Here is a 24,990-nt window from a genome sequence, read left to right as displayed (position 1 = left end):
TCTGTCATTTATACAATGAGAAAGCTAAAAGAAAAGCAGGAGAATCTGCTAGAAAACAGTTCTGGGGACCTCTTGAACACTGACTATTATTCTCTGTGGGCAGGAAACATGCTGTGTCAGACAGTTCAGCCTCCCAGTGCCTTCACCCCAGCTCAAACCCCTTTCCCCACCAGGGAGGAGCAAAAGCGGAGCGGCAAACAAGTCCAGCAAAATCATAGTTTCCTGAAAACTCTAAAAACTGAGTTGACCCTTGAGCAACATGGGGGTTAGGGACACTGACCCTGCTCATTGAGTAAAAAATTTGCTTAACTTTGGACCAGCCCAAAACTTAACTACTAATAGTCTGCTGTTGACTAGAAACCTTACTGAGAACATACACAGTTGATTCATACATATTTTGTATCTTGTATGTATTATATACTGTATTTTTATTTATTTTTATTTTTTTTATTTTTTTTTTAAGATTTTATTTATTTGACAGAGAGAGATCACAAGTAGGCAGAGAGGCAGGCAGAGAGAGAGAGGAGGAAGCAGGCTCCCTGCTGAGCAGAGAGCCCAATGCGGGACTCGATCCCAGGACTGTGGGATCATGACCTGAGCCGAAGGCAGCGGCTTAACCCACTGAGCCACCCAGGCGCCCCTATACTGTATTTTTATAATTAAGTCAGCTACAGAAAAGAAAATGTTATGTAGCAAATCTTAAGGGAGAGAAATTTGTAGAACTGTACTGTACTTATTTTAAAAAAAAAATACATGGATAAGTGGACCTGCACAGTTCGAACCTGCATTGTTCAAGGGTCAATTATACCTTCCTCGAATCCCAGAAAATACAGAAATTGAGGAAATTGAGAAGAACAGTTGTTTGATGCCAAACCAAGTAACTTGGCATCAAGACCTAAGTGTCCTAAGACCTAAACTTATTAGCTGTAGGCGTGTGACCTAACCTTTGTGCAGGACAGTTACTGCATGTGCCAAGTGGGAAGCACTGTGAGAACTAGCAGTAGGGTGGCCGGGTGCCCAACAACCAGGCCTGCCACTTTTGCAGGGGTGCCTCCTGCTTTCTCTGCCAGCAATAGAGATGATTCTGTCAAGTGTAAAAACTACATGCAAGTGTAAGGGTTATTTTTTTTTATTGTTTCCTATGAAATCTAGCTGACATTTTTGCTAGAAAAAGTCTAGGATCTAACATTTTAGAAGGGATTAAATATTCCTGTGCAAGATGGAAAAAATTCGGGAAGGAAGCCAAAAAAACAAATACCCTGAAGAGACTTTAGAGTCAAGAGGTGAGGGTGGAAGAATTTGACACAAGGGAAAAAGAAAAATGCAGAGCTACTGGTGATGTGTTTGTAACAGGAGGTTTTCCCATAGAGGATAAATCTGGACTTCCAAGGAAAAGCTGCATGTCAGGCCTCAGGACAAGAAGAAAAAATGTTAGGTCAGAGGAATCTTGTTGCTGACCACAAGGGGTCACAATGCCTGAGGGTGGGCCAGAGGACATAAACATAAGGTCTGCACTGCCAAGCAAAATGGATGCTTTGGCACATATGTGAAAGCAAATCTGCCCACACGTATGAGCCCTTGCAGTCACCTTAAACTTCCCCTGATTTTCCTGAAAATGAAGTATGACAGAAAAAAAGCAGTTATGATATCCTATGAGTGTTTATACCTTTTCCCTTCCCTAGGAGTGTTCCTTATCTACCAACTCTGCCCCTAGGCTTATATATAGTGCTGACTTATGAGGGGGTGGGAGGACAGATATCAAGTTTGATTGCCTTCCAGTGGAAAGGGCAAATGAGAAGGGAAGAGCTCTGGGAATGGAGGAGGGGGCAGAGAGGAAAGCCGGGAGGGCTTTCCTGAGGAGGCTTGGAGGAAGGAGCCACAGTTGGGGGTCTCAGGGAGCTCAGCTCACAGGATATAACTCAGGTTACTTCCCTGCTGATGTTGAGCAACTGCAGGAGAGGGAGACCAGGTGTTGGTCTATGTTGGAGGTCAAGACTTGTAACTGAAAGGAAAGGGAGATAAATAGCTGCATGGAATGTCAAAGAGCATGATTTTGGTGTCTAAATGAAGCTTAAAATGCTGGAGTATAACAACCAATAGAAAGTACCTCAAAACACACAAGAAGAATGAATTTCTCAGAAAATTGGCTGGTATAAACAAGAGAACTTTGTAATTTAAGGGAGAAAAACATATGCCCAGATAATGCCTTCAGTCTACATAGAATTACAAACCGCAGCTACAATATATTTAGTTGAGAGGGTGCCCAGTAATGTACAGGTGAACACAAGAGTGATGAGACATAGGGACTTACATGGCCTGGGATATTTCTGAGTTGTTCCCATATAAAAAATAAAATTTATTAGGGCTTTGAATGACACACTTGACCAGATGGACTTCACAGATATATTCAGAACATTTCATTCCAAGGGAATAGAATGCATATTCTTCTGGAGTACACATGGAACATTCTTCAGTATAAATCACATACTGGGTCACAAATCGGGTCTCAAGCTATACAAAATGATTGAGATTATACCATGCATATTTTCAGACCACAATGCTTTGAAACTTGAAGTCAACCACAAGAAAAATTTGGAAGGAACACAAACACATGGAGGCTAAAGGGTGTCCTACTAAAGAATGAATAGGTCAATCAGGAAATTAAAGAAGAATTAAAAAATACATGGAAGCAAATGGAAATGAAAAATGCAACAGTTTAGAACCTTTGGGTTGCAGCAAAGGCTGTCCTAAGAGGATATATATATAGCAAGCCTTTCTCAAGAAACAAGGAAGGTCGCAAATATATAGCCCAACCTTATATCTAAAGGACCTGGAGAACAGCAAATAAAGCTTAAACCAAGCAGGAGACAGGAATTAATAAATATTAGAGCAGAAATCAATGAAATAGAAACCAAAAAACAGTAGAAGAGATCAACAAAACTGTGAGCTGGTTCTTTGAAAGAATAAGATCAATAAGTCCCTGGTCAGGCTTACCAAAAAAAAAGACAAGACCCAAATTAATAAAATCATGAATGAAAGAGGAGATATCACAACAATACTGAAGAAATATAAACAATTTTAAGAATATATTATGAGCTTGGGGCACCTGGGTGGCTCAGTGGGTTGAAGTCTCTGCCTTCCGCTCAGGTCATGATCCCAGGGTCCTGGGATCAAGCCCCACTTTGGGTTCTCTGCTCGGCAGGGAGCCTGCTTCCTCCTCTCTCTCTGCCTGCCTCTCTGCCTACTTGTGATCTCTGTCTCTCAAATAAATAAAATCTTTAAAAAAAAAAAAAAAGGAATATATTACGAGCAGCTATAAGCCAGCAAATTGGCAATCTGGAAGAAAGGATGCATTCCTAGAAACATATAAACTACCAAAACTGAAATGGGAAGAAATAGAAAACCTGAACAGACACATAACTAGCAAGGAAATTAAATCTCCTAACAAACGAGAGTCCAGGGCCAGATGGCTTCCCAGGGGAATTCTACCAAACACTGAAAGAAGAACTAATACCTGTTCTTCTGAAGCTGTTTCAAAAAATAGAAATGGAAGGAAAACTTTCAAACTCTTTCTATGAGGCCAGCATTACCTTGATCCCCAAACTAGACAAAGACCCCACCAAAAAGAATTACAGACAAAATTCCTGATGAACATAGATGCCAAAATTCTCACCAAGATACCAGCCAATAGGACCCAACAGTAGATTAAAAGGATTATTTACTATGAGCAAGTGGGATTTATTCCCGGGCTGCAAGGGTGGTTCAACATGCACAAATCAATCGATGTCGTACACATACATTAATAAAAAAAGGACAAGAACCATATGATCCTCTCAATAGATGCAGAAAAAACATTTGACAAAATACAGCATCTTTTCTTGGTTAAAACTCTCTGCAGTGTAGGGATAGAAGAAACATACCTCAGTTCATAAAAGCCATATATGAAAGACTCACAGCAAATGTCATCCTAAGGTCAGAAAAATGGCAGAGATATCCACTATCACCACTGTTACTCAACATAGTACTGGAAGTCCTAGCCTCAGTAATCAGACAACAAAAAGAAATAAAAGCCATTCAAAGCAGCAAAGAAGTAGTCAAACTTTAACTCTTCACAGACTACATAATACTCTATGTAGAAAAACCCAAAGGATGCCACCAAAAAATTGCTAGAACTGATAACAGGAATTTAGCAAAGTTGCAGGTTACAAAATCAATGCACAGAAGTGAGTTGCATTTCTAAACATGAACAATGAACAAAGAGAAATCAAGGAAAAGAATATTCAATAGAAAGGAGGACAGTCTCTTCAATAAATGGTGTTGGGAAAATTGTATAGCCATGTGCGGAAGAATGAAACTGAACCAATTTCTTACACCACACACAAAAATAAACTCAAAATGGATGAAAGACCTAAATATTGAGACAGGAATCCAACGGAATTCTGGAGGAGAACACAGGCAGCAATCTCTTCCACCTCAGCCACAGCAACTTCTTACTAGACATCTCCAAAGGCAAGGGAAGAAGGGCAAAAATGAACCATTGGAACTTCATGAAGATAGAAAGCTTTTACACAGCTAAGAAAACAATCAACAAAACTAAAAGGCAACTGACAGAATTGGAGAAGATATTTCAAATGTCTTATCAGATAAAGGCTAGTATCCAGAATCTATAACCTATATATCAAACTCAGCATCCAAAAAAAAAAAAAAAATCTAGTCAAGAAATGTGCTGAAGATATGAACAGACATGTCTCCAAAGAAGACATACAAATGGCCAACAGACACATGAAAAAATGCTCAACATGACTCAGCATCAAAGAAATAAGGATCAAAACCACAATGAGATACAATCTCACACCAGTCAGAATGGCTAAAATTAACAACTCAGGAAAAAACAGATGTTGGTGAGGATGCAGAACAAGGGAAACCCTCTTACACTGTTGGTGGGAGTGCAAAACTGGTGCAGCTACTCTGGGAAACAGTATGGAGGTTCCTCAGAAACTTGGAAATAGAGCTATTCTATGACCCAGCAATTACACTACTGGGTATTTACCGCAAAGATACAAATGTAGCGATACAAAGGGATACCTGCACCCCAATGTTTATAGCAGCAATGTTCACAATAGCCAAACTATGGAAAGAGCCCAGATGTTCATCAACAGATGAGTGGATAAAGAACATGTGGTATATATCTACAATGGACTATTACTCAGCCATCAAAAAGAATGAAAACTCACCATTTGCAATGACATGGATAGAACCAGAGGATATTATGCTAAGTGAGATAATTCAGTCAGAATAAGACAAATACCATATGATTTCTCTCATATGTAGAATTTAAGAAAAAAAATAGATGAACATAAGGGAAGGAAAAAATAAAATAAGATTAAAATTGGGAGGGAGGCAAACCATTAGAGATGCTGAACTCCAGGAGACAAACTGAGGGCTGCTGGGGGGAGGTAAATGGGGAGGGGGATGGAGTAACTGGGTGTTGGGCATTAAGGAGGGCATGTAATGTAATTAGCACTGTGTGTTACATGTAACTGATGAACCACTAAATTCTGCTTCTGAAACTAGTAAAAAAAAAAAAAAAGAACAGAAGTTATTAAGTGAACCTGAGGTGTAATATAACAATAAATCCATAAGTGGGCCTCTCCCAAGGTTGAAGGAACAGCCCAGTGATGGCATTATGGAACTAGATAGGCTTTGGCTGTCTTCCCATTCAGCCATCATCAGTATGTTGGTTTTCATCATGGTCACAACGTGGATACCATGGCTCCAGGCATTATATCTTCATACACTCTTGTCCAAAGTCAGGGAAGGCTTCTTGTCAGAGTCTCTTTATATTAGGAAGGAAAACCTTGCCCATAAGTCCAGATTTACTAGTTCATTCCCTAACTATTGGGAAGACTAAGAAATAGCACCTGGCATTGCTGACTTCCAGAGTGAAAAAATAGGCTTTTAGAGTAGGGAAGAGGTAGAAACCAGGCAGGGAGTAAAGACACTATGTAGCAGTCAAAGGAAATAGATCTTGTTCTGCAAACTAAAGTTTGCAGTAAGCTCTGAGTGTAAAAAAATGCACTCAGTGGGAGATGGTGAAAAGGCAATGGAATGTGCTGAATGAAGGCATTCAGAAAGATCATGGTAGGTTTTGATGATGAAGGTCAGAAAAGACAGGTTAAAATTTAATCAGGGTAAACTGAAGGTCTTGCATTCTATTAAAAAAAAAAATCACAAAAGTACAGGCAAAAAAAAAAAAAAAAAAAAAAAAAAAAAAAAATTCTGACCAAATGAAGCACACATGGAAAAAGCTGGCCCATCTCCTTGGCTGCAAGTTCCAAAGAGCTAAAAAGGCTCGGCTGCCAGAGCAGCTTATGTAACCAGAGGCTGCAGGAATAATGTCCAGAACAAAGGGGCATGACCCCAAGGCTTCCTGGGCTACCTCTCTTGCCCAATCTCTGTCTCTGGATTTTTTCTTTTTTTTTTTTCACCTTCATCCTTTGGTGTCACACCCTCCCTGCTCAGAAAGCCCCTTTGAGGGACTGCTCAGCAGATCCCATCCCTCAATGACTCTTGGTCAAGTGCTTGCTTCTCCAGCCTTTCCTGATCCCAGTCCCTCAGGCCTCAAGTAAAATGGACCACTGCTGCCTTGTTTCCCGACCTAACTCCCAGCACTTACTGGGCCTTGGCTCTGCTCGTCTTGAAGCTGGACCCAAGCTCAACTTGGAGGGCTGGGAGGATCCCTGACATCTGCATGGTGTGTGACATCCATGACCTTCACTGGTCTAATGGATGACTGTGCTCCAGCTGTACTGTAACATGCTGAGAGTGGTGTCTCTCATACTCAAGGGTACTGTGAGGACACACAACGGGGGAGGCAGAGGGGATGTGATAGACCGGTAGTGAGGCCACTGCACCAGTTCCACAATGGATTCATAAGACAGTGACCAAGATGTAGAGTGTAAACCAATTAGGAATAGTCTGGAAGGTGAAGGCAACCACACCTGCTTTTCCAAGGCTCTGAAGCTGTGCGATTCACTAGGTGGGAAGACAGCCTGGCTTCAGGAAATGACCTTGAGTTTAGCATTGTCGGTTTAGGGACGTCCAAAGGAAGATGTCAGGGTATTGGTTTTGTGAGTGTTCTGTGAGCTGGGAAGGAAACCTGGGCTGGGAGTAGGGATGAGTGAATGTATGCTCTGCACACAGGTGGTGGCTGCCGCTGGCTCTGTGCGATCTCTCACAGGGAGAGTGCTGTCCATGGTAGCTGCCAGCCACCTGTTGCTCCTCACATTTAAATTTGTTCACATTAAATCAAATTAAAAATTCAGCACTTCAACTGCACTAACCACATCTTAAGTGCTTATAAAACATTCCTGTTATCTCAGAGTGTTCTGGCGGGTGGTATTGATCTAAGTGAAAAGAGGAGAGGGCCTGGAGTTGGGTTTCCAGAAAACAGCGGGCACAGGAGCCCTGAGAGGGCTCTCTCCTCCCAGGAGAGGTGGGAGGACTGGTCATGGGAGGAGAGGTGAGGGGTCCTGTCATAGTCACAGGCAGAAAGGAGTTAGTGGCAAGATGTCCAGTGCAGCTATGAATGCATCAGATGAAGATGGGAAAAACAGCCTTGGATTTAGCCACATGGCAGCTGGGTGACCTTAGAGGGAACTCTTCCAGTGGGTTCACTGGTCAGGGGCCACAGTGGGGTGGTTGGGGAGTCAGAATGAGAAAACAGCCAAGGGAGACCATTTTATTGACAGGTTTGGCTGGGAGAGGGAGGAGGAAACTGAAATGTCCACAGAGGAGAGAGTGAGGGTAGGAGGTAGAGAGGAGGATTTTGTTTGTCTGTTTAATGAGAGAGCGTGGGATGGTTAATAGCCTAAAGAAAATTCCAAGAATTTATTCCCTAGATACACTCACACGTTCATAAGTACACCGTGATTTAGGGGACTAGTCAGCGAATTGTCCCATGACAAACCCCATACACATTCAAAAGAAAGAGAATTTTCTACAATTCCTTATATAGGACTATCTCTAAGATTTATTTTGCAAGATGCAGAACAGAGTATATTATGCTACCCTTGTATTAAAAATAAGAAGGATATCCTCAGATAGCATATGCTAATATTTGGCATGGGGGACAAAACTTCTGAAAGAATCAGCATGAAACTGGTCATGTATTAAGAAATTTCCTCCCAAGATGAGGGACTGGGGGATGAAAGTGGGAGTGAATCTTTATTAATGGTATTTTTCTAGTGCGTGATTCTTTTAAACTATGCCCATGTATTTTAAAAATAAAAGTATTTTTAATAGTCACTAGGACAGAATTTGGTTGAGAGAGAGAGGTTAAATAATCAGGAAAGGTAAACCACCTCCTGCTTTTCTGGCAGGACTTCTTGGCCTTTGATTACTTCATTGGGCTCTCCATGAAATCGGGCATATTTTAACGTAATGAGTTTTTGTGATACTCCACGTTAACTATCCCATATTGTCTACTGGTGGATAACAAATTATCCCTGAGCAATAAACACTGGCTCTCTCACAGTGTCTGTGAATCCGTACATGCCTACCAGGGTGCCTCTTATGTTGGGCAGAGCTGCAGGTATCCCAGGACTGGCTGGGCTTACACCCGTGGATAGGAGCCTCAGGGCCCAGACATGAGTTCCTCACCATGTGGGCCTCTCCACGTGTGAGGGCCACTCCCAACAGGGCAGCCAGCTCCTGTCAGAGCCAGTACTCGAGAGAGAACACACCTGAGCCAGAAGCCAGTCTCTTAGTAACCTAATCTCCAAAGTGACATCCTCTCACTTCTGTTGTGTTGTGTTGTTGAGAAGTGAGTCGCTAGGTCCAGCCCACACTCCAGGAGAGAGGGTTCCACAAAGGAGTCATACCAGGGACTGGGACCACTGAGGGCTAGCAGAGGATGCCCACCACTATATCCCCAAATTCACCTCAAATGAATGCTTCTTTATATGGTGATGTTCTATTCCAGTTCATCAAAAGATCTTTTGCATCCTGAATAAAAGGGAACTCCTGCATTCATCACTGTAACCTTTCCTATAACCTTATAGCCTCAGAATAACCAGCTGCTATTTTGTCATTCTGCAGTAATACTTGAGGGACTCCCATCTGTTTTTGATACTTCCTGAATTCTATCAGTTTGATAAAATTTGGAAATTTTGATAAAATAAAAGGAAAGTACCATCACTTCCTTTACCCTCCAAAATCACTTCGGGGACAGAACATTCTCCCCTATCATGTAAGACAGGCCTTGATTTTAGGAAATACACGCTGATGTGTTTAGGGGCCAAGGGGCTTATGGTCTGCAACTCACTATCAAATGGTCCCTCCTTAAAAAAAAAAAAGAGGATAATGAAGCAAATAGGGCAAATGAAAGCAGTTGGTAAATCTGAGTAAGAGTATTTCTGACTCCCTAATACTGTGTGTGCAATTTTTCTGTAAGTTTGAAGTATCAAAATTTAAAGTTTGAGAAACACTTCTCAGACCCATCACCAGACCTGTTAAATGAGAATTGTGAACGGGACCAGAAAAACTCATTTTATGAAAGATCCTCAGATACATTCTGGTTGTCAGTCAGTAAGGCTGAGAGCCAACTACATGAAAGTCTATCTCATTCTTAAAGCTGCCTGTGTAGAGCATCAAATTTGCCAGTTGGACTTTGCTTCCTCGGGTCCCCGTGGTAGTCCCATGGCCCATTCCCTAACTGCCGCCCTTGGTTCTCCTCTAGCTGTAGAACTGGCCCCTTGGAGGGATGAGTTTTGGTGACAAATGGGGAGTCTGACAGTGCAGCCCAGTGAAGAAGGAAGACTCCCAAGATGTGTTGTTGGTGGTCACTGTAAAGGGCAGAAACACTGGGTCTCAGCACAGAGTGGCGCAGAAGCCCTCTCCAGCCTGGCTTGTTTGGCTCCAGTGCCATACCTCAGAGCTCTGGATCCCCCCAGTGACCAACCCTGCCCTTGGAAGCCCACTCGGCCTCAAGGAGGCCAGTGGGCAGACAGATAACATCCTACAGCTCTTACATCGGGTTGTTACTTGCCGGTGCACAGAGGCCTGCCTATCCTGCGTGTGGCAGTCTAGAGAAGCTTCCAGGAGTGTGCCTGCTATGCCATGTCTTCAAAGAGCACTAGGCATGCAGACATATAGGTGAGACTCCGGGACTAGAAGCTGCTGCCAGGTCGGTGTGCTGGAGAGGTCAGGAGAGAACCACTTCCCTCTGAGCTCCCTGCACACCAGCCTGCCCCGAAGCAGGGTAAAAGGGCCAGTGAAGATGGCAGGGTGGGGCTGGAGGTGGGCTCGGAGAGGTGGGCTCGAGGTCCAGTCCAGTATCCACTGGAGCCAGAAGCGCCGGGGTCTTTCGCGCTCCCCCAGGGGCTGCAGCTGCTTCACAGCATTGAGGTAGTTAGCAGGTGCCACAGTGACCTATCATGGGTGGGGTCAGTGGGGCTCTGCTGCCCTGAGGACCCGGAAGGCAAGAACTCAAGCCCTGTGGGCGGAGCTCCCTTCTCAGTGGGTCATTGCTGGTGGTGAGCCTTTGCCCCCGAAGAGGTCTTTGTTTGGAAAGAGCTGTCCTCGCATTGTGTGGAGGCCCTTCAGCTCTGACACACCCACTGTCTTGTTCTGTTCAATTTCCGGTTCGTGCATGTTTTCCGCTTGCGGTTAGCCCTCACTTCCTCCCGGCCCGGTACAGCTGGCTGCTGCACTGTGCATGCTGGGGGAGCACACCAGGACAGTCTTGATACTGGTACCAGTTCTTTCTTGAGGCGTGGCAGATCTTGGTTTGCAAGCTGCTTTTGTTACCATTAAGGATGTCTTACTCTTCTAGTGGTCTTCAGGCCCTTCCAGTTAAGCCTACAGAAGTTAAGAACATTTACCCATGTGCTTTGCCACATGCTTACCCAGAATGCTCAATTCAAAGGGGGGAAGAATGTACAGTATATACCCACAACCTGCTGCAACTGGATGATTCTTGATTTGGTGCATGCTTGGTTTTTGGCTTGTCCAAAACAACTTATGGAAACACTGATTTGCTTCCCCCTCCTAGACCCATGAGAGCAAACTGTGCTTTAGCGGCGGTCTTTGCTAGATGACACAGAATCACCCCACAAACACCTGGCCATGTGCGCCTAAAACATTTATCCCATGCCCTCTTAACAAAATGACTTGCAGATCATTCAGGGTAAGAGGCAAAAACCATCTGTATTTTATTACTTTTATCAGGTGCTTCCCTGTCAGCAAACAGCTTATCTCCTATGCCATACGCTGTTCTTGGCTTCACGCAGGGAAACGGCAGTAATGGTAGAGAAGGAACTAAATATTTAAAAACATGTTTAATTCAACACCTATTAGGTAGATCAGCTCGTGTTTCTAAATAGCAAAGCAAGGAGGCAGAGTGACACTCCAAATACTGGGACCTGCTTAGAAAGCTAAGTCCACAGCCACGTGGCTTAAGCAGGATTGTGCTGGCTGACAGCTCAACCCAAACTGTGACTGTGATGTCTTCCAGAGTTGGCACTAAAGACCTCACTGATCACACAGGCTGGACTCCATCCTTCTAGAACTTTCCAGATTCTGGAAAGCGTGTGATGAAAACAGAAGGAAGCCTTTGCTGCTCTCCCAGCATGAAATGCAGTCACATTTTGAGACCTGGAAGCAGTGAGTGGAACCAGGCGCTATTGGAATGAAGTATTGGTACTAGCTTTTTCTGTGCAGTGATTTCTAGGAGCCTCATGAAGTGCCCTTTTACCACTTCTCCGCCTATTTTGTGTGCCCTTCTGAATGCGGTATGCAGATAAAATGGCAACGTTTTAGTCCTAGTTTTTCTTCTTTCTGAATTTGTAAAACTTCTTTTTTAACCAAAAGACACCTGAATTTAGTAATATTGGCCTCACCCAAACAACCAAGAACATCTTCTAAGTCCATTTGTACATTGTGCATTTAGGGCCTAAGAACAATAAGAACTTTCATATTCCCATTAGATGGACAAAGTGAACCTGTGGTGTTGCATTTAAAATAATAAAGTAGCTATTATTCTACTTCTGCTATCTTGGAGAGAACATAAAAGAGCCTTTGGAATAGGGTCATGAAAGGGTTAAGCCCATGCATTTGTTCATGCTGCCTTTCAGAGCCTCCCCGATACCTGGGAGTGCTGCTCTTCAAGGCCTAGAGGGGTACGTGTATGACACACTGAGGGGCTTACCTAGGATTGGTTTTGTAATTAATTTCAGTGAAACTGTAATCATTGCAATTTAGAAAACCCCATTTTGGCTCATGTAACACCAACACCTACTGGGTCACATCTCCCCCGGGGCACATGCACACTTGGGAGAAACCTCAAGGGGTCTGACTAGACTGTATGTGCAGTGTCAGTCATGAATGCTCTCATTTCTTCTTCATCTAAACTCTGTGTTCTGGTAACACTAGGTTCTTAGATGTCTTTGATCTCTAAGACACATGTTTGCAAAAAAAAAAAAAAAAAAAAAATCCTTTCTCCCTCACAGAAGCAGTGAATTTCATGCCTATATTATACCACAGACATGAACTTAAAAAAAGTCATCTAGTCTGCTTCTCACTCCACCTGTTAGAAAGTCTGACCTGGACCCTGCCCCCCCACCCCCAGAGGAAAGTTAATGGAAATCCCTGGGACAGAGGTGGTTTGGTGCCATGAATAGGTTTCAAGGGCACCAACTAGGACAGCGTTGTGTCACTCCAGTTCTAGATTTCAGGACACGCTAGACAGCCTAAATGTTCTCACGACCCTGAGACACAGCAGTGAGGTGTGTTTGTGTGTTTGGTGACATTCTTGTCACCCAAAATCAGCCATCAGTGCTGGTTACAGTAGCTGCCACTCACCCAGGAGGGAATATTAGGCGATGGAAAGAAAAGTGAAGTAAAAGATGGAGGTGAAAAGCAGGAATTTTTCCATTTATTGAGGCTAATAGATGGGAATGAGTAGGCCTTAGCTGTTCTGAGGGAAAGGGATGTCCAGTGAATGAAGGCTAGAGCCCCACCTTCCACTGAAGGTGTTTTTGTTGGAGAAAAAGATCAGGTGTGATCAAGTAGACCATCCCTGGCTCCAGCCTTGTCCAGGCTCCTCCAAAGGGGTGCTGATGGTGGCAGTCCTGCTGGCTCCCAGCATGGGCACCCAGGGCAGCTGTTCTTACCTGCTGGAGACGGGGCCCTACCCCAGCCCTCACCCACCTGGGGTGAGAGGAACATACCAATGTCTTAGGCAATGGAGGCAATGTGGTCTTGTCAAAATCGCAGTCAATGTTACAACTATTGGTTGGGTTTTAGTCATGTTATTGGTTGTGAACTGTTAGATTAACAGAGGCTAGAGATGTTTTTGTTTATCAAAGAGCCATCCAGTGTTTATTTAGATGGGGAGAAACAACCTCACTGCTCTGGGAAGATCCTAAAGATGGGAGGGGGTGTGGCATGTGCTTTCTTCGCGGTCTGAAATTGAGCATGCATTTTATAAGCATCTTTCACAAGATGCTTTGGTGATGGGTGAGGTGTGTCTAAAGGCTGGAACCACTCTGCAACAGACAGGAGCCCTTTCCGTGCTTACACATACCCCAGACCCCCATGGCAGCCACACAGAAGGGGTACAGATGCCTTTGGGGCAGTGAGGCAGCTTGCCCTGTGTGGTCATGCCCATTCATGACCTGTCACTCCTTGTTAGTAATGATGGCATTATTTTCTTAGATTAAAGATTATTCCCCCTTAATATTAATGAAAAATGTTTATTTAAAATTGAAAAATATCTTTGGTTGAAACCCTGCTGTGGGGCGTAGACTGTCTCCTGTATTTAATTCAGTGGACTGTTCACCTCAGCCCTTTATTTTCTAAACTATCTGGGTTTCTGCTTTATGGCACAGTGAAATCCTGCCCCTCCTGCTCCTTGACTCTGGACTCGGACGAAAGGCTGGGCACCAGGTTCCCTCTGACCGACATCCACACCACCCACTCACCCCACAGTCGAGGTCCTGTTAGAGACCTTTGATTTCTCTTCCTGGGGCTCTTACACCTTTGTGTATCACCTTGACCCAACCAAATTGTTGAAGTTTCAGTTGCTCAGTCCCTAAATGCCCCTCAGCCATGGCTTTCAGTGAGCCTGTGGGGGGTTTCTTTGGAGGAACCATGGGTGCTTTCTGTCCTTTCTCCTTGTCTATTGATCCACTCACATCCTGAGCCCTGGAATGCCCCTGCTATCCACCTAGCACCTGCAGATAAAGACAATGCCTTGCCTGGCCAAAAATCTCTCTGGGTCTCATCTCCTAAGGGACCCCAGTGACCTGTGTGTAAGCTTATGCAGGGAGAGAAGAACACTGCCTCCCTCCTTGGCTCCCAGGGCTTCCGGACAAAGAGGGAGTTAAATCCTGAAGACCCAGCACATCCTTCCTACAGTCAGATCAAGAGCAGGCCAGTTCCTGAGTAGGGGACACTGTGACAGTCTTGTCCAGGAAGTGCCTCCTGCAGACACTTGGTCATCTGGGTGATCGGAAGCACAGGAGTCCTGTCTTGGTAAAGTAACATCACGGTATTTAGTATTGCAGGTGATGAAGAGCTATCAGATTAATCCCCCTCCCTCTCTTCTGACGAACTAACTGCCCAGGACCATATTGTAGCAGATGGAATGGATGGAGGGCTGACTCCTGCGCTTCACTGCAAAATAACATCACGCCTGGAGACCTAGTTCTTTCAGTGAAAGGTGCCATTCGAAAAGGAACTCAATTTATAAAGGAAATTTAGTTATTTGTCCCCTGATTTGAGGCAAACTGACCACCATACTTTTTTTTTAAAGATTTTATTTATGTATTTATTTATTTAAGAAAGAAAGAAAGGGGGGTAATAGGGAGAGTGAGAAAGGGGGAAGAATCCCAAACAGACTCTGTGCTGAGTATGCAGCCGGCACAGGGTTCGATCTCACGACCCTGAGAATGGTGACCTAAGCCGAAACCAAGAGTCAGACACTTAACGGACTGAGCCCTCTAAGTACCCCCACCATATTCTTTTTATGTGATTATTAATCAAAACGCAAAATGCTTTTTTCCCCTTTCTCAGACAGAATTGGTGGCCCCTTCATCCGACTTCTGTAACTTGCCAAGAGCTCCCATTCTGTGTCTTCCTCACCCTCCCTTTTATCTCCTCCTTCTTCTGTGGTCATGATATGCACTCTGTGGATGGCCGTTCCAGAAGTACTGAGTGTCTTATCTATATATTCTCTTATTTCCTTAGAATTACTCATAGCTTGCTTTTGATCTCAGGGACTCTGGCTCTTGTTATTTCTAATGACATTTCTATTCCACATATTCCATCTGCGTTCTGACCTGACCCCCATGGCGAGCCATGTAGACAGCAGGGTTAACACCTTCGGCCCAGGCTGCTGCTGGGCTGTCTCCCCTTTGTGGATGTCCCCAGGCACTCCAGGGCCCAGCCATCCTTCTTCTCTACACTTGGGTCTGGGTGTTTTCAAAATGCATCCATTCAGTTCAGCTGCCTTTTAAGCAACATCTGTTACCAGTTTTCTCTCCTTATCTAACGAAGGAGACATCGCTTATTTTAACCTTGGTTGTTCCTGAATAATGTATGACTGTCTGTACTCCCCTTTCTGTGCTTGCTAAACTGCACTTTGTTGCCATATTTAAGTCCTGGCTCTTTCCATTTTCCTTCTTGGAGGGGCTCTCCTTAACGGTTCACCCATCGCTAGCCTTCTTCCCCTGTTAGAGCTGTTAGAGCACTTGTGATTTTGCCAACTAACATTCCCACAACATTTCCCTCATTCGCTGGCTTCGTGTGCCCTTCAGAGGCCTTTCCGTTTAAAAAAACAGGGGAAAAAAAGCCAAAGATGTGTGCCTTCTTAAAAAATTTAACTCTTAAAACTTCTTTCCTGGCACTGTAAGCAACTTTTTAAAACCTTGCTTGAATTTGTGCTTACAGGTCAGGAGAGGGGTTAACGTGGTGGGTTCTGGAGCCAGACTCTGAGACTCTGAGCCAGGTGGGATGGGAAAAAAAAAATTGAGACCTTACCAAGAATCAGAAAGATCTCAGCAAACCTTCCTGAGATGGAAGTGGGAGCCAGCTGACCCTGAGTCTCCCAGTGCAGGGGGCTAGGCGTGACATAACAGCGTGAAACCAGAGATGCAGCAGCAGGCTGGGCTCAAACCTCCTGGGCGCTGTGTGACCTTGGACAGGCTGTGTGACCTTGGGCAGGATTTTCAGCCTCCCTGGGCCTCGATTCTGTCTTAAACATGATGACAATGTGATGTTTCTCATAGGGTGGTTCTGAGGAGCAAAGGAGTAAATAGATAGCATTTAGAAGAGCGTCTGGTATGTATTGTGATGTAATTTTTGGTCACTAAGTTACACAAAAACAATAGAATGAAACAGACATTGAAAGTGAAATAAATAAAGCAGGAGGGAAAAAGAGTTTGGATATACAAGCAGAGTTAAAAGTGCAGGAAATGGGCACGCAGGGAGTAAGTTGCCAAGAATAACATGAAGCTAGTACAGAGAACATGCCTAAAGCATGGGGCTAACGCTCGGGACACACCTGCCTGTGCTCCACAGTCCCTGCAGAACCATATCGTTGGAGTGTGCCCGTTGCATGCTGAAAGCCCAGGTGTCAGCAAAGGGTCTGCTGCATTCATCGCTTGGTGATCTCATGCGAATTTTGGATAAGTGAGAGGATCGCATTTAGGGACCCATACCTCATAAAAAATACCAGAACCCACTATGTTAGGGTCCATGATGTCCGAGATCAAAGGAACGAGACTGACACAAAGTGAAAATTAAACAAAGCTTTATTTCGCGCCACGCATAGAAATCAAACTGACTTGTAGGGGCCATCTCTTATGAAGAGACAACGATGATGACCCCGACAAGGTCACTCCCAAGAAGGCTGCTCTGGATGAGGCCGCTCTGGACGAGGCCACTCCGCAGATGAGGCCACTCCAGATAAGGCCGCTCCCAGGACGAGGCTGCTGCTGACGAGGTCGCTCCCTAGACAGGGCCGCTCCTAAGAAGAGACCACTCTGGACAAAGCCGTTCCCAGGACAAGGCCGCTGCTGACGAGGTCACTCCCCGGATGGGGCCACTTCCCAGAATGATGTTGCTCTGAGGCCACTTGCGCGGCACCGCGGCCCAGAGCAGCCTCGTCGTGGCAGGGCTGAGGCCAGGGTGGTGAGGCTGCTCGCGGCAGGGCCGCCGCTCGCTATGGCGAGGCTGCTGGCAGAGAGGCTATTCGCCATGGCGCTGCTACCTATGACTACGATGACCAGGATGACCACAATGCTCCCTACGACCACGATGACCACGATGCTCTGACTCTCCCGAGGACTACCCTAATGGCTATTCTAACGACTATCCTAACAGCTATTCTAACTCCTATTCTAATTCCTCCTACTACTCCAACGGCTATTCTGGCTCCTCCTACTACTCCCCCCACCCCAGCCTCACAGACTAAACTTTACAGAGGTGGTTGAGCCCGGCCCACACACAAGTGGCCAATGGGATTTCAACTCACCACATTAAATATATGCACGCCCCACCGATTGGATGTCTCCATCCGGCCTGGCCCTCCCCTATATCCGGGGTTTGCAACTAAGTTCCTCTGGCTAACCAGGCCCTTACACACTGATGGACTGTGGAAGGACAGAGGCCATGAGCAGCCCAGACGAGGGCCTTCTGCACTTCCCAAACCCAGCGAGGTAGGCCGGTCTCTCATCGATTTCACTTTGTCATTTTTGTGTGCATTCAGCAACTTGTAGCCACCTATAGAACTCCATAGCTTTAGCAAACACATAATTTTTGCAGCCCAGGTTTCAGAGATGGCTGTGGCTAATAGGTCGTACTTGGCTCTCCGATTCCAGAAGCATCCAAATTAGTGCATATCTGGGGATGGCTGCTGCAGGCCCCTCACACTCTATAGAAAATAGTTTACATTCTCAGGCTATCTATGGAGTTTTCCTTCTAAGAGCCTTTAATTTCTGCTTTTGGAAATTTAGCTCTGAATCTCAATTACACAGAGAAAGCAGGACCCAAACAATAATTTTAAAAGTAGATAAAATATTTTTTAATGTTAAACTGACTTTATACTCCCCAGGGTCAGCCTGTGCAATTAATGAACTCGTGGGCTCTGGAATGTCACCCTTTGGGTGAGCTGGGCTGGGCCACCAGGTCCTGAAGCCTCTTTAGAGCTGGGTTTTTTATCTTGGAGGGTTTTCGTTTCCAGCTGGGATCAAGCTGGTCATCCGCAGCCTTCCTGGTGGCCCTTGATCCTGCTCCTCCCTCCACCTCCCCAGCTGTCATTGCAGACCCCTGAGCCAGAACCACACCTGAGGGCTTGGGGGAACCACAATTCCTGTTCCCACTGAGCCACGGGCCTAAGGGGCCCAGACCTGCATTGCTACCAGGGCAGGTAACTGGCCTCTGAATGATATCCTGGGCCTTCTGACAAAGCTCACGCTGCATTGTGCTTTTTGGGACACCATACATGTGCCAGACAGACCTGTGATCCAGATAGTGATGTTGCCTTAAAGAATATGAGTGTGTCTCCTCTACATACCCGCGAGAAAGGAAGACTCCCCAGTTCACTGCAGTCATGGCAAGCTCTGGGCTGAACAGTGATCATGCTGGCTGCCCAGAGCTCCAGGCTGTGGTCTCCCTTCCACCCGTATTGGCGGGGTGCAGGCTCTAGCTCACAGGGCTGTGTTGTGGGCTGTGGGGACAGATCCATGCGCCCTCTCCAGAGAGTCCACACTGTGTGGGATAGAACATCAAAGCAGGAAAACCCCTCACACAAACACTGACAAAAGCAGATGGTGTGTGTGGAGCACAGGAATCACGGTGGAGGGTGAAGGTGACAGACAGCCCTTCTGGGCTGAGCGACCTGGGGTTGAGTCCAGAACCTCTGGGAAGCCTCTGTGGTTGCATGTTCTTGTCCCCTGTTTTAAAACCTGGCTTGGGCTGTGTTTGGATGACAACGTTGAGGAGTGGGAGGCCAGCACTGGCAGCAGGAGGTGTGCTGGGCAGGTGGGGTGAGCAGGGCTCCATGGAGGACTGAAGACCGAGGAGGAGCACAGAGGCACCCACCATAAGGGCTCCAGTTCTGATCTGAGCAAGCAGGTGGTTGTGGCCCCTGAGATGAGGTGACTGTGAGAGCAGCTGGCAGAGGTGAGGACATGGGACTTAGGACGCTAGCGTGTCTAATGGTCAGCAGACCTCACGTTTTGTACGTTTTGTCAAATACTGAGGAACCAGGCCACTCCCAGAGGGAGAGGTGGCATAGGCAATGCCCACAGGACAGCCTGAAGGACCACTACCCCTGCTCCTCCTGCCCTTCCCCCAATACGGTGGGGCTTGTCAGCTTGCCAGGCTCAGGGCAGAGTTGGAGTGTTTCATAATTGTATTAGAGTATGTCCAAAATCCTGCTTGTTTGAGGTAAGCTTTCCTCTAGATGTAACAAATAAAAAGAGTCTTGAGGCACCTGGCTGGGTCAGTCAGATGAGCACACAACTCTTGATCACTGGGGTTATGAGTTTGAGCACCATGCTGGGTGTAGAGTTGACTTAAAAAATTTTGTGTGTGTGTGAAATGTCCCATTCTTTACTTTCTTTTTCACTTGAACAGCCAGGCCCTTGCTTAAATTTGCCCTGATTCTAGCTACAGGACCTCAGACAAGTTGCTTAGCCTCAGCCTCGTCAGTGAATGACACAGAGAAGACCTCACTTGTGCTAATGAGGCATGCATGGACAGGGCTGTGCCCAAGGGAGGCTTCCAGGCCTACTTCTTCCTGCTCCCTAGAGCTGTAGCGGCTTCCTTCCACCCCACCTTCGCCTTGTGATAGGCTCGCCCTGGGGGAGCCAGTTACATCAGCCTGGAGGTGGGGAGGGGGCCATGCTCTCGCAGTGGTGCTATCACCAGGCCTCCACATGCGAGGCCACAGGCAAGATTCAGGGGAGCTGGGTGCCACAGGTGCCGTTGCTGGACTGAACCGGCCCAGGAACACAGTGCCTGTCTGAGCCCGTGAGGCCAGCAGCCAGCCACATGGCAGCCTCTGAGCTCTGCACAGAGCCAGCCCCTGGCCAGTGAAGCTTCCAGTAAACAGGAAGAGATGAATGCACAGGCTCTCTCTGTCCTTCAGCCAGGAGCTGCCCAAATAGTCTTTCTGTGGGTGGTTGTTGCTCTTGAGGGGAAGGGGTAATGGAGTAGCTGCTAACAGATTTCCTATTGGGCAATAATGTAATCCATTGGTTGTGATTTCCTGAGTGCTGTGAATAGAAAGATCCCGGAGCTGACTGCGGGGTCAGCCAGAAAGAGTCCCTGCTACCAGCCCAGGAGGGGGGAAAGGGCCGTCCCAGGTCTGTGGAAAGCACTGCAGGGCTCAGGAAGTACTTCTGTGCTTCTCTGCAGGGAAAAATGGATCCGATTATGTTTCCTTTCTTCTGTTAGGCCGTGCATTTGAACAACACACTTCATGATTAGGTTCCTCTGATAATCATTACAAATAATGATGCAAGAAGTCAGTCTGGGCTTTTTAAAGAATTATTCGGATCATGAGTGTTTTAATGAGGCACGATTGGGGAAGATTTCATTCTCTTCATTCTGATGCTTTTTGTAGGGAAGAAGTTAGTGCTATTATCTTTCTTATATTTTTAATAAGACTTTAAGAATCTCTAAAGAAGCCAGGTTTGTTTGTTTATTTAGGGGATAATATTGCTCCCTCCCACCGCATCCCCTAAGCAGGGCTGCTAAAGAGCAGAGGCAGCCAAAGAGCCGGGCGGCTGCAGGAGGCAGCCCGGTGCCAGAGGGCTGCTCTGTGCCTCCTGGCCTGAGCCCACAGTGTGGCCTGGAAGGGACCTGCTCATCCTCCTCCACTCCAGCTTACTGATTTGTGAGAGATGGCAGGCAACAAATCAGAGTCTCCCAAGTCGGGAGAAATTTTGAGGGCTTGTTAAAATTCAGAGACTTTGGACCCCACTTCAGACACGGAAGTTAGCCATGCCTCAGGGAGGGGCCAGTGAGTTGACATTTAAGAGGCACTCCAGGCTTTTTTGTGTGTGTGTGTGACTTGACGGAGAGAGAGACAGCACAAGCTGGCAGAGTAGTAGGTGGAGCGAGAGGGAGAAGCAGGCTCCCCGCCGAGCAAGGAGCCCAACATGGGGCTTGATCCCAGGACCCTGGAATCACGACCAGAGTCGAAGGCAGTCACTCAACCAACTGATCCACCCAGGCGCCCCAGGCTCTTAAGTGGCCACAGGACTGAATGATTATCAAGGTTCTTCCAGAGTAGAAAATCCGTGCTTCTGGAGTTTATTCTGCAAATGCTCACGGTCTTCCACAATAAGGGAAGATGTGGCAAGCAGAGTGGACTGGGGCTCAGCCTCCTGGCTCCTCTGCACCAGAATGGTGGGGTTAGGGTTCTTTTCCAAGTTCATGACTGCAGATAGAGGAGATCTAGCCCCGTGAGTAATGGACAGCAGCTGGCTTACCTGAGAGAACCTGTCTCAAGGCGCAGTGGAGGAATGGCCTGGCTGTCACTCACTGACCTCAAAACCAGTTTAAGTCTCCTTCTGTGGCAAGCAGGCTGCTGCAGCTTGTTTCTTCTAAACTGCTGCGATGTTTCTCTGGGCTTGAGCCATAGGGCCTGAAGTTCTGCTTCGGCCCCTGGCTACCACGTCCGGCAGGGAGGACAGGAGATGCAGGAGACGAGCCAAGCATCTGCCCCCCCCTTGCAGCCAGGATGCTCAGCCCTACACTGGCAAAGGCCTGGGGAGCTCAAGTCTTCCCATCCACCATAGGTCATGTTTCCTGTGGGGGTCAGGACACTCCACAAGGCAGATCAGGCCCTGAGGGACCCACCACTGAGGGGAAGGGCCGTGGGCAGGCTTGGCCAGACCCAGCAGAGGGAGGGGCATGGTCTCTGCACTTGTAGAGACAAGTACTCCTGCTGCCTGGGCTGAGGTTTGACAGGATGGTGGGGTCCCTGGCCAGCATTCCTGCCTTTGCTCCCAGTAGCGCAGCTCAGTGTGCATAGCCCATGACCTTCCATACATCCCCTGTCCTCAGGAGCCACCCTGAGCAGGGCAGTGCCACAGGTGGGGTGGTGGGTTCTGAATCCCTCCCCGGTCCTGAGTGAAGCTCCTACCTTGGCCTGGGTCATCCAGGGGAGAGGGCATGTCAGACATAAACCTCCTCCTGGCCACTGTGGGGCAGGACGCCCCCTCCTTAGAGATCTGAAGACAGCTCTGTGATCCTTCACCTGTTGGCATAGCCACACACACAATGGGAGAACAGCTTGCACCCTGCAGGGAGCCTCACAGGCTCCTTTGGACCAAAGCCCGCTTTGATTTACCTCCCCATGTAGAATGCTAGGGAGGCCTGGCTAGAAGATTCCATGACAAGCTAGGGAATAGTTTATCCTCATTCTAGTTCTAGTTTAGTTAATGTTATTTAGCCTTTAATTTCTTATGGCTGCTTGTCAAATCAGGAAATAGACTCATATTCTCTTACAAAAAGACATTTGAAAAGGTCTCATTAAGTGTTAATTGACATCAACTAGAAGAGTCAGCAGTGACCTTATGATTGTGTTTTACATCGGCAGTTAACAGGAGAAGTGGCCTTGTTAGAGGACAAGAAGTGCTAGTAGCCACAGAAAAGGGAGCAGATGCACTATGTAACTTCCGGGAGACTCTCACATGGCCTGGCAGTTTTGCTTCTCCAGCCCTGAGAACTAAATCAGGCGGTCACTGTCACCCTGGCAGGCTGAAGGTTGTGTAGACCCTGCAGCCGTGGGGCCTGAGGCTGGCGTAGGCCCCTGTGGGGAGGCTTGGGGAAATGCTGTGGCCCGTGCAGCAGGAGCTCACTGGTCCCCGTGACCCACCTGCCCCCTTCCCCATAAAAGCCATCCCCTGAAGCCTGTTCCTGTGTAGGCAGTCCCCTATACAGCTTATGGGGGGAGGGGCAGCCACTAGACTCAGAGAAGGTGACTGTCCGGAGTGAACAGGGGTCCCCCGAGGTACTACAGATCTAAAGGATTCTCACTGGGTGAAACGGGGTTGAATCAGGAGGCAGAGGCATTTGACTCCAGAGTATGAATGGGACTCCTCTCCCTGAAACAGAGAGAGCATGGCATTGTGTCCAGCCCTGGGTGGTGCTGGGGGCCCCCAAGAGGGACCAGCTACCTGGAGCAGCGGCAGTGCTTGTGCTCAGAGCTATGTCTTTCCCAGAAGTAAATAACTGTTATCAAAAATCAGTGTGTGTATTTTAAGCCAAATTCCAAAGGAGTTATTCATTTTTTTCAACAAACAGGGCAGAGCTATAGTCATATTTTCCAGCACCCACGGGACAGAGGGGGTTGGGAGCTATAGGGTTCTTGGGGACAGGCAAGGGGCGCCCCAGGACTGGGAGCAGCAGGACCTCCTCACCCCCAGCTGCCTTGGCTGTGGGCTCCTCTCTGCAAGCCTGACAGGCTGCCCCTCCGTCTCGGCCTGGCTCTCTGGGAGATTTCATAGGATGGCCCTGATGGCTCTGGATGGCTCAATGGCTCAGAATGGTCCTGTGGCCCTAGGGTCAGAGGCCTGGTGAAAATGTCTGTTGTTCTGGCGTATCTGCTCTGGGCCAGGGACTTCATGTTCAGTGACCCCCGTGTCAACCTTGCAAACATGCACCGTGGCTGCCCACGTGTAGATGTGGAAACAAAGGCTCAGAGAGGTCCACTTGCCAGGGTCACCAAGTTTACAGGCACAGAGCAAGGACTTGGCCGCAAGTCAGTGCTCTAGGCCCCTGTTCTGCCCTTTCCCCTCCCCCCGGCCCTGGGGATCCAGGGAGGAGGAGATTCCGGCTGCTGTTTCTCATTTCTGCCTCAGTAGATTCCCCACTGGGCTAGGAGGTTCACACAACACGATGTTCCCAGCCTATGCCTGCAGGCTCCCATCTCCTCAGGGTCAGAACTGGGGGCTCTGCACTCTGGGGAGACCATGGGCAGTGTCAGAGCACCCCCACTTCCCGGCTTCTCAGGCCACAGAGTGTGCTGTGATGGAGCTCAAGGGACACCACCACCCAGGGCCTCTCACAGCAGGGGCAGGAGTCTGTGTCCCTCCCTCCCGGGGGCCACCATGTAAACTGGCATGGCTCACTCCTTGTTCTGTGTTCTCTCAACAGCAAATGAAGCTCATGGCCCAGAACCTGAAGGAGGACTCAAGGGAAGGCAATGAGGAGGAGGCCTGAGCGCCCACCCGGGCCACCCTGAGCCGAGGGCAGAGGGGCACCTGGAGCAACATGGCGGCCCCTGAACCCAGACCCAGGGCGTGGCCACAAGTAGCAGCAGTCCCCTCCTCCCCTCTGCGGTGTCCCGGTGTGGGCCATGGAAAAGGGAGCTGAGACCCAACCCCTCCTAGTGCCATGCCCAGCCTCCCCCTTCCTTCCTGTCCCTGCAAAGGGCCCCCATGCCCTTGCAGCAGCACGACCGAGGCCCAGAGCCTGGCTTGCAGTGGACTGCTGCTCCCCGTGCGCCCCTCACAGCGGTGGTCAGCCCTGGGGGCTGGGCAGCGGGTCAGGGCGTGTGCCCACCGCACCACCAGCGGGCCACCAGCAGGCCAAGAGCGGGGGCTTCCTGCGGGACCTCCGTGCAGAGGGATAGGGGCGAGCCAGTGTTTCCAGCACCTGGACAGCTCCAGATACCTCTTGCCTGGTTCTCCTTTGCAGTATGTGAACAGACCCTTTCTCAACAAAAACCATAGTAACTGAGCTATTAAAGGCGACACGTACCTCTCTGACTCCTGCTTACCGCACGTGCACTGAAAAGGCCCTCCTTCTGAAACGAGCCCTAGTCAGGTTGTTAGAGCTCTGAGCTGAGAGTGGGGCTCTGCTGGAGGCTGGGCACCTGTGTGCCACTTCCAAAGTCTGTGGCCAGGCCCAGCCAGTTCTCAGGAGGTTCCGCTGCCACTGGAGCCTGTCCCCTCGTGGGAATGCAAGGGC

At 47.7% G+C, this 24,990-nt stretch overlaps 1 protein-coding gene across 3 annotated transcripts in view; it reads left to right on the top strand.

The window, feature by feature from the left end:
- ANO10 (anoctamin 10) overlaps positions 1–24,788 on the top strand; it is a 236,668-nt gene extending 211,880 nt beyond the window's left edge. For all 3 annotated transcript variants that reach the window (XM_059162278.1, XM_059162279.1, XM_059162276.1), the window contains one exon: positions 24,175–24,788. In XM_059162278.1, coding sequence (XP_059018261.1) covers positions 24,175–24,240 — 66 coding nt within the window. In that variant the 3' untranslated portion in view covers positions 24,241–24,788. The remainder of the gene's footprint in view (positions 1–24,174) is intronic.
- Positions 24,789–24,990: the final 202 nt, after the last annotated feature.

Source organism: Mustela lutreola, chromosome 2 (assembly GCF_030435805.1).
Source record: "Mustela lutreola isolate mMusLut2 chromosome 2, mMusLut2.pri, whole genome shotgun sequence".
Lineage (NCBI taxonomy): Eukaryota > Metazoa > Chordata > Mammalia > Carnivora > Mustelidae > Mustela > Mustela lutreola.
Note: the sequence above shows the minus strand (reverse complement) of the source record. Positions and strands in the feature narration are given on the sequence as shown.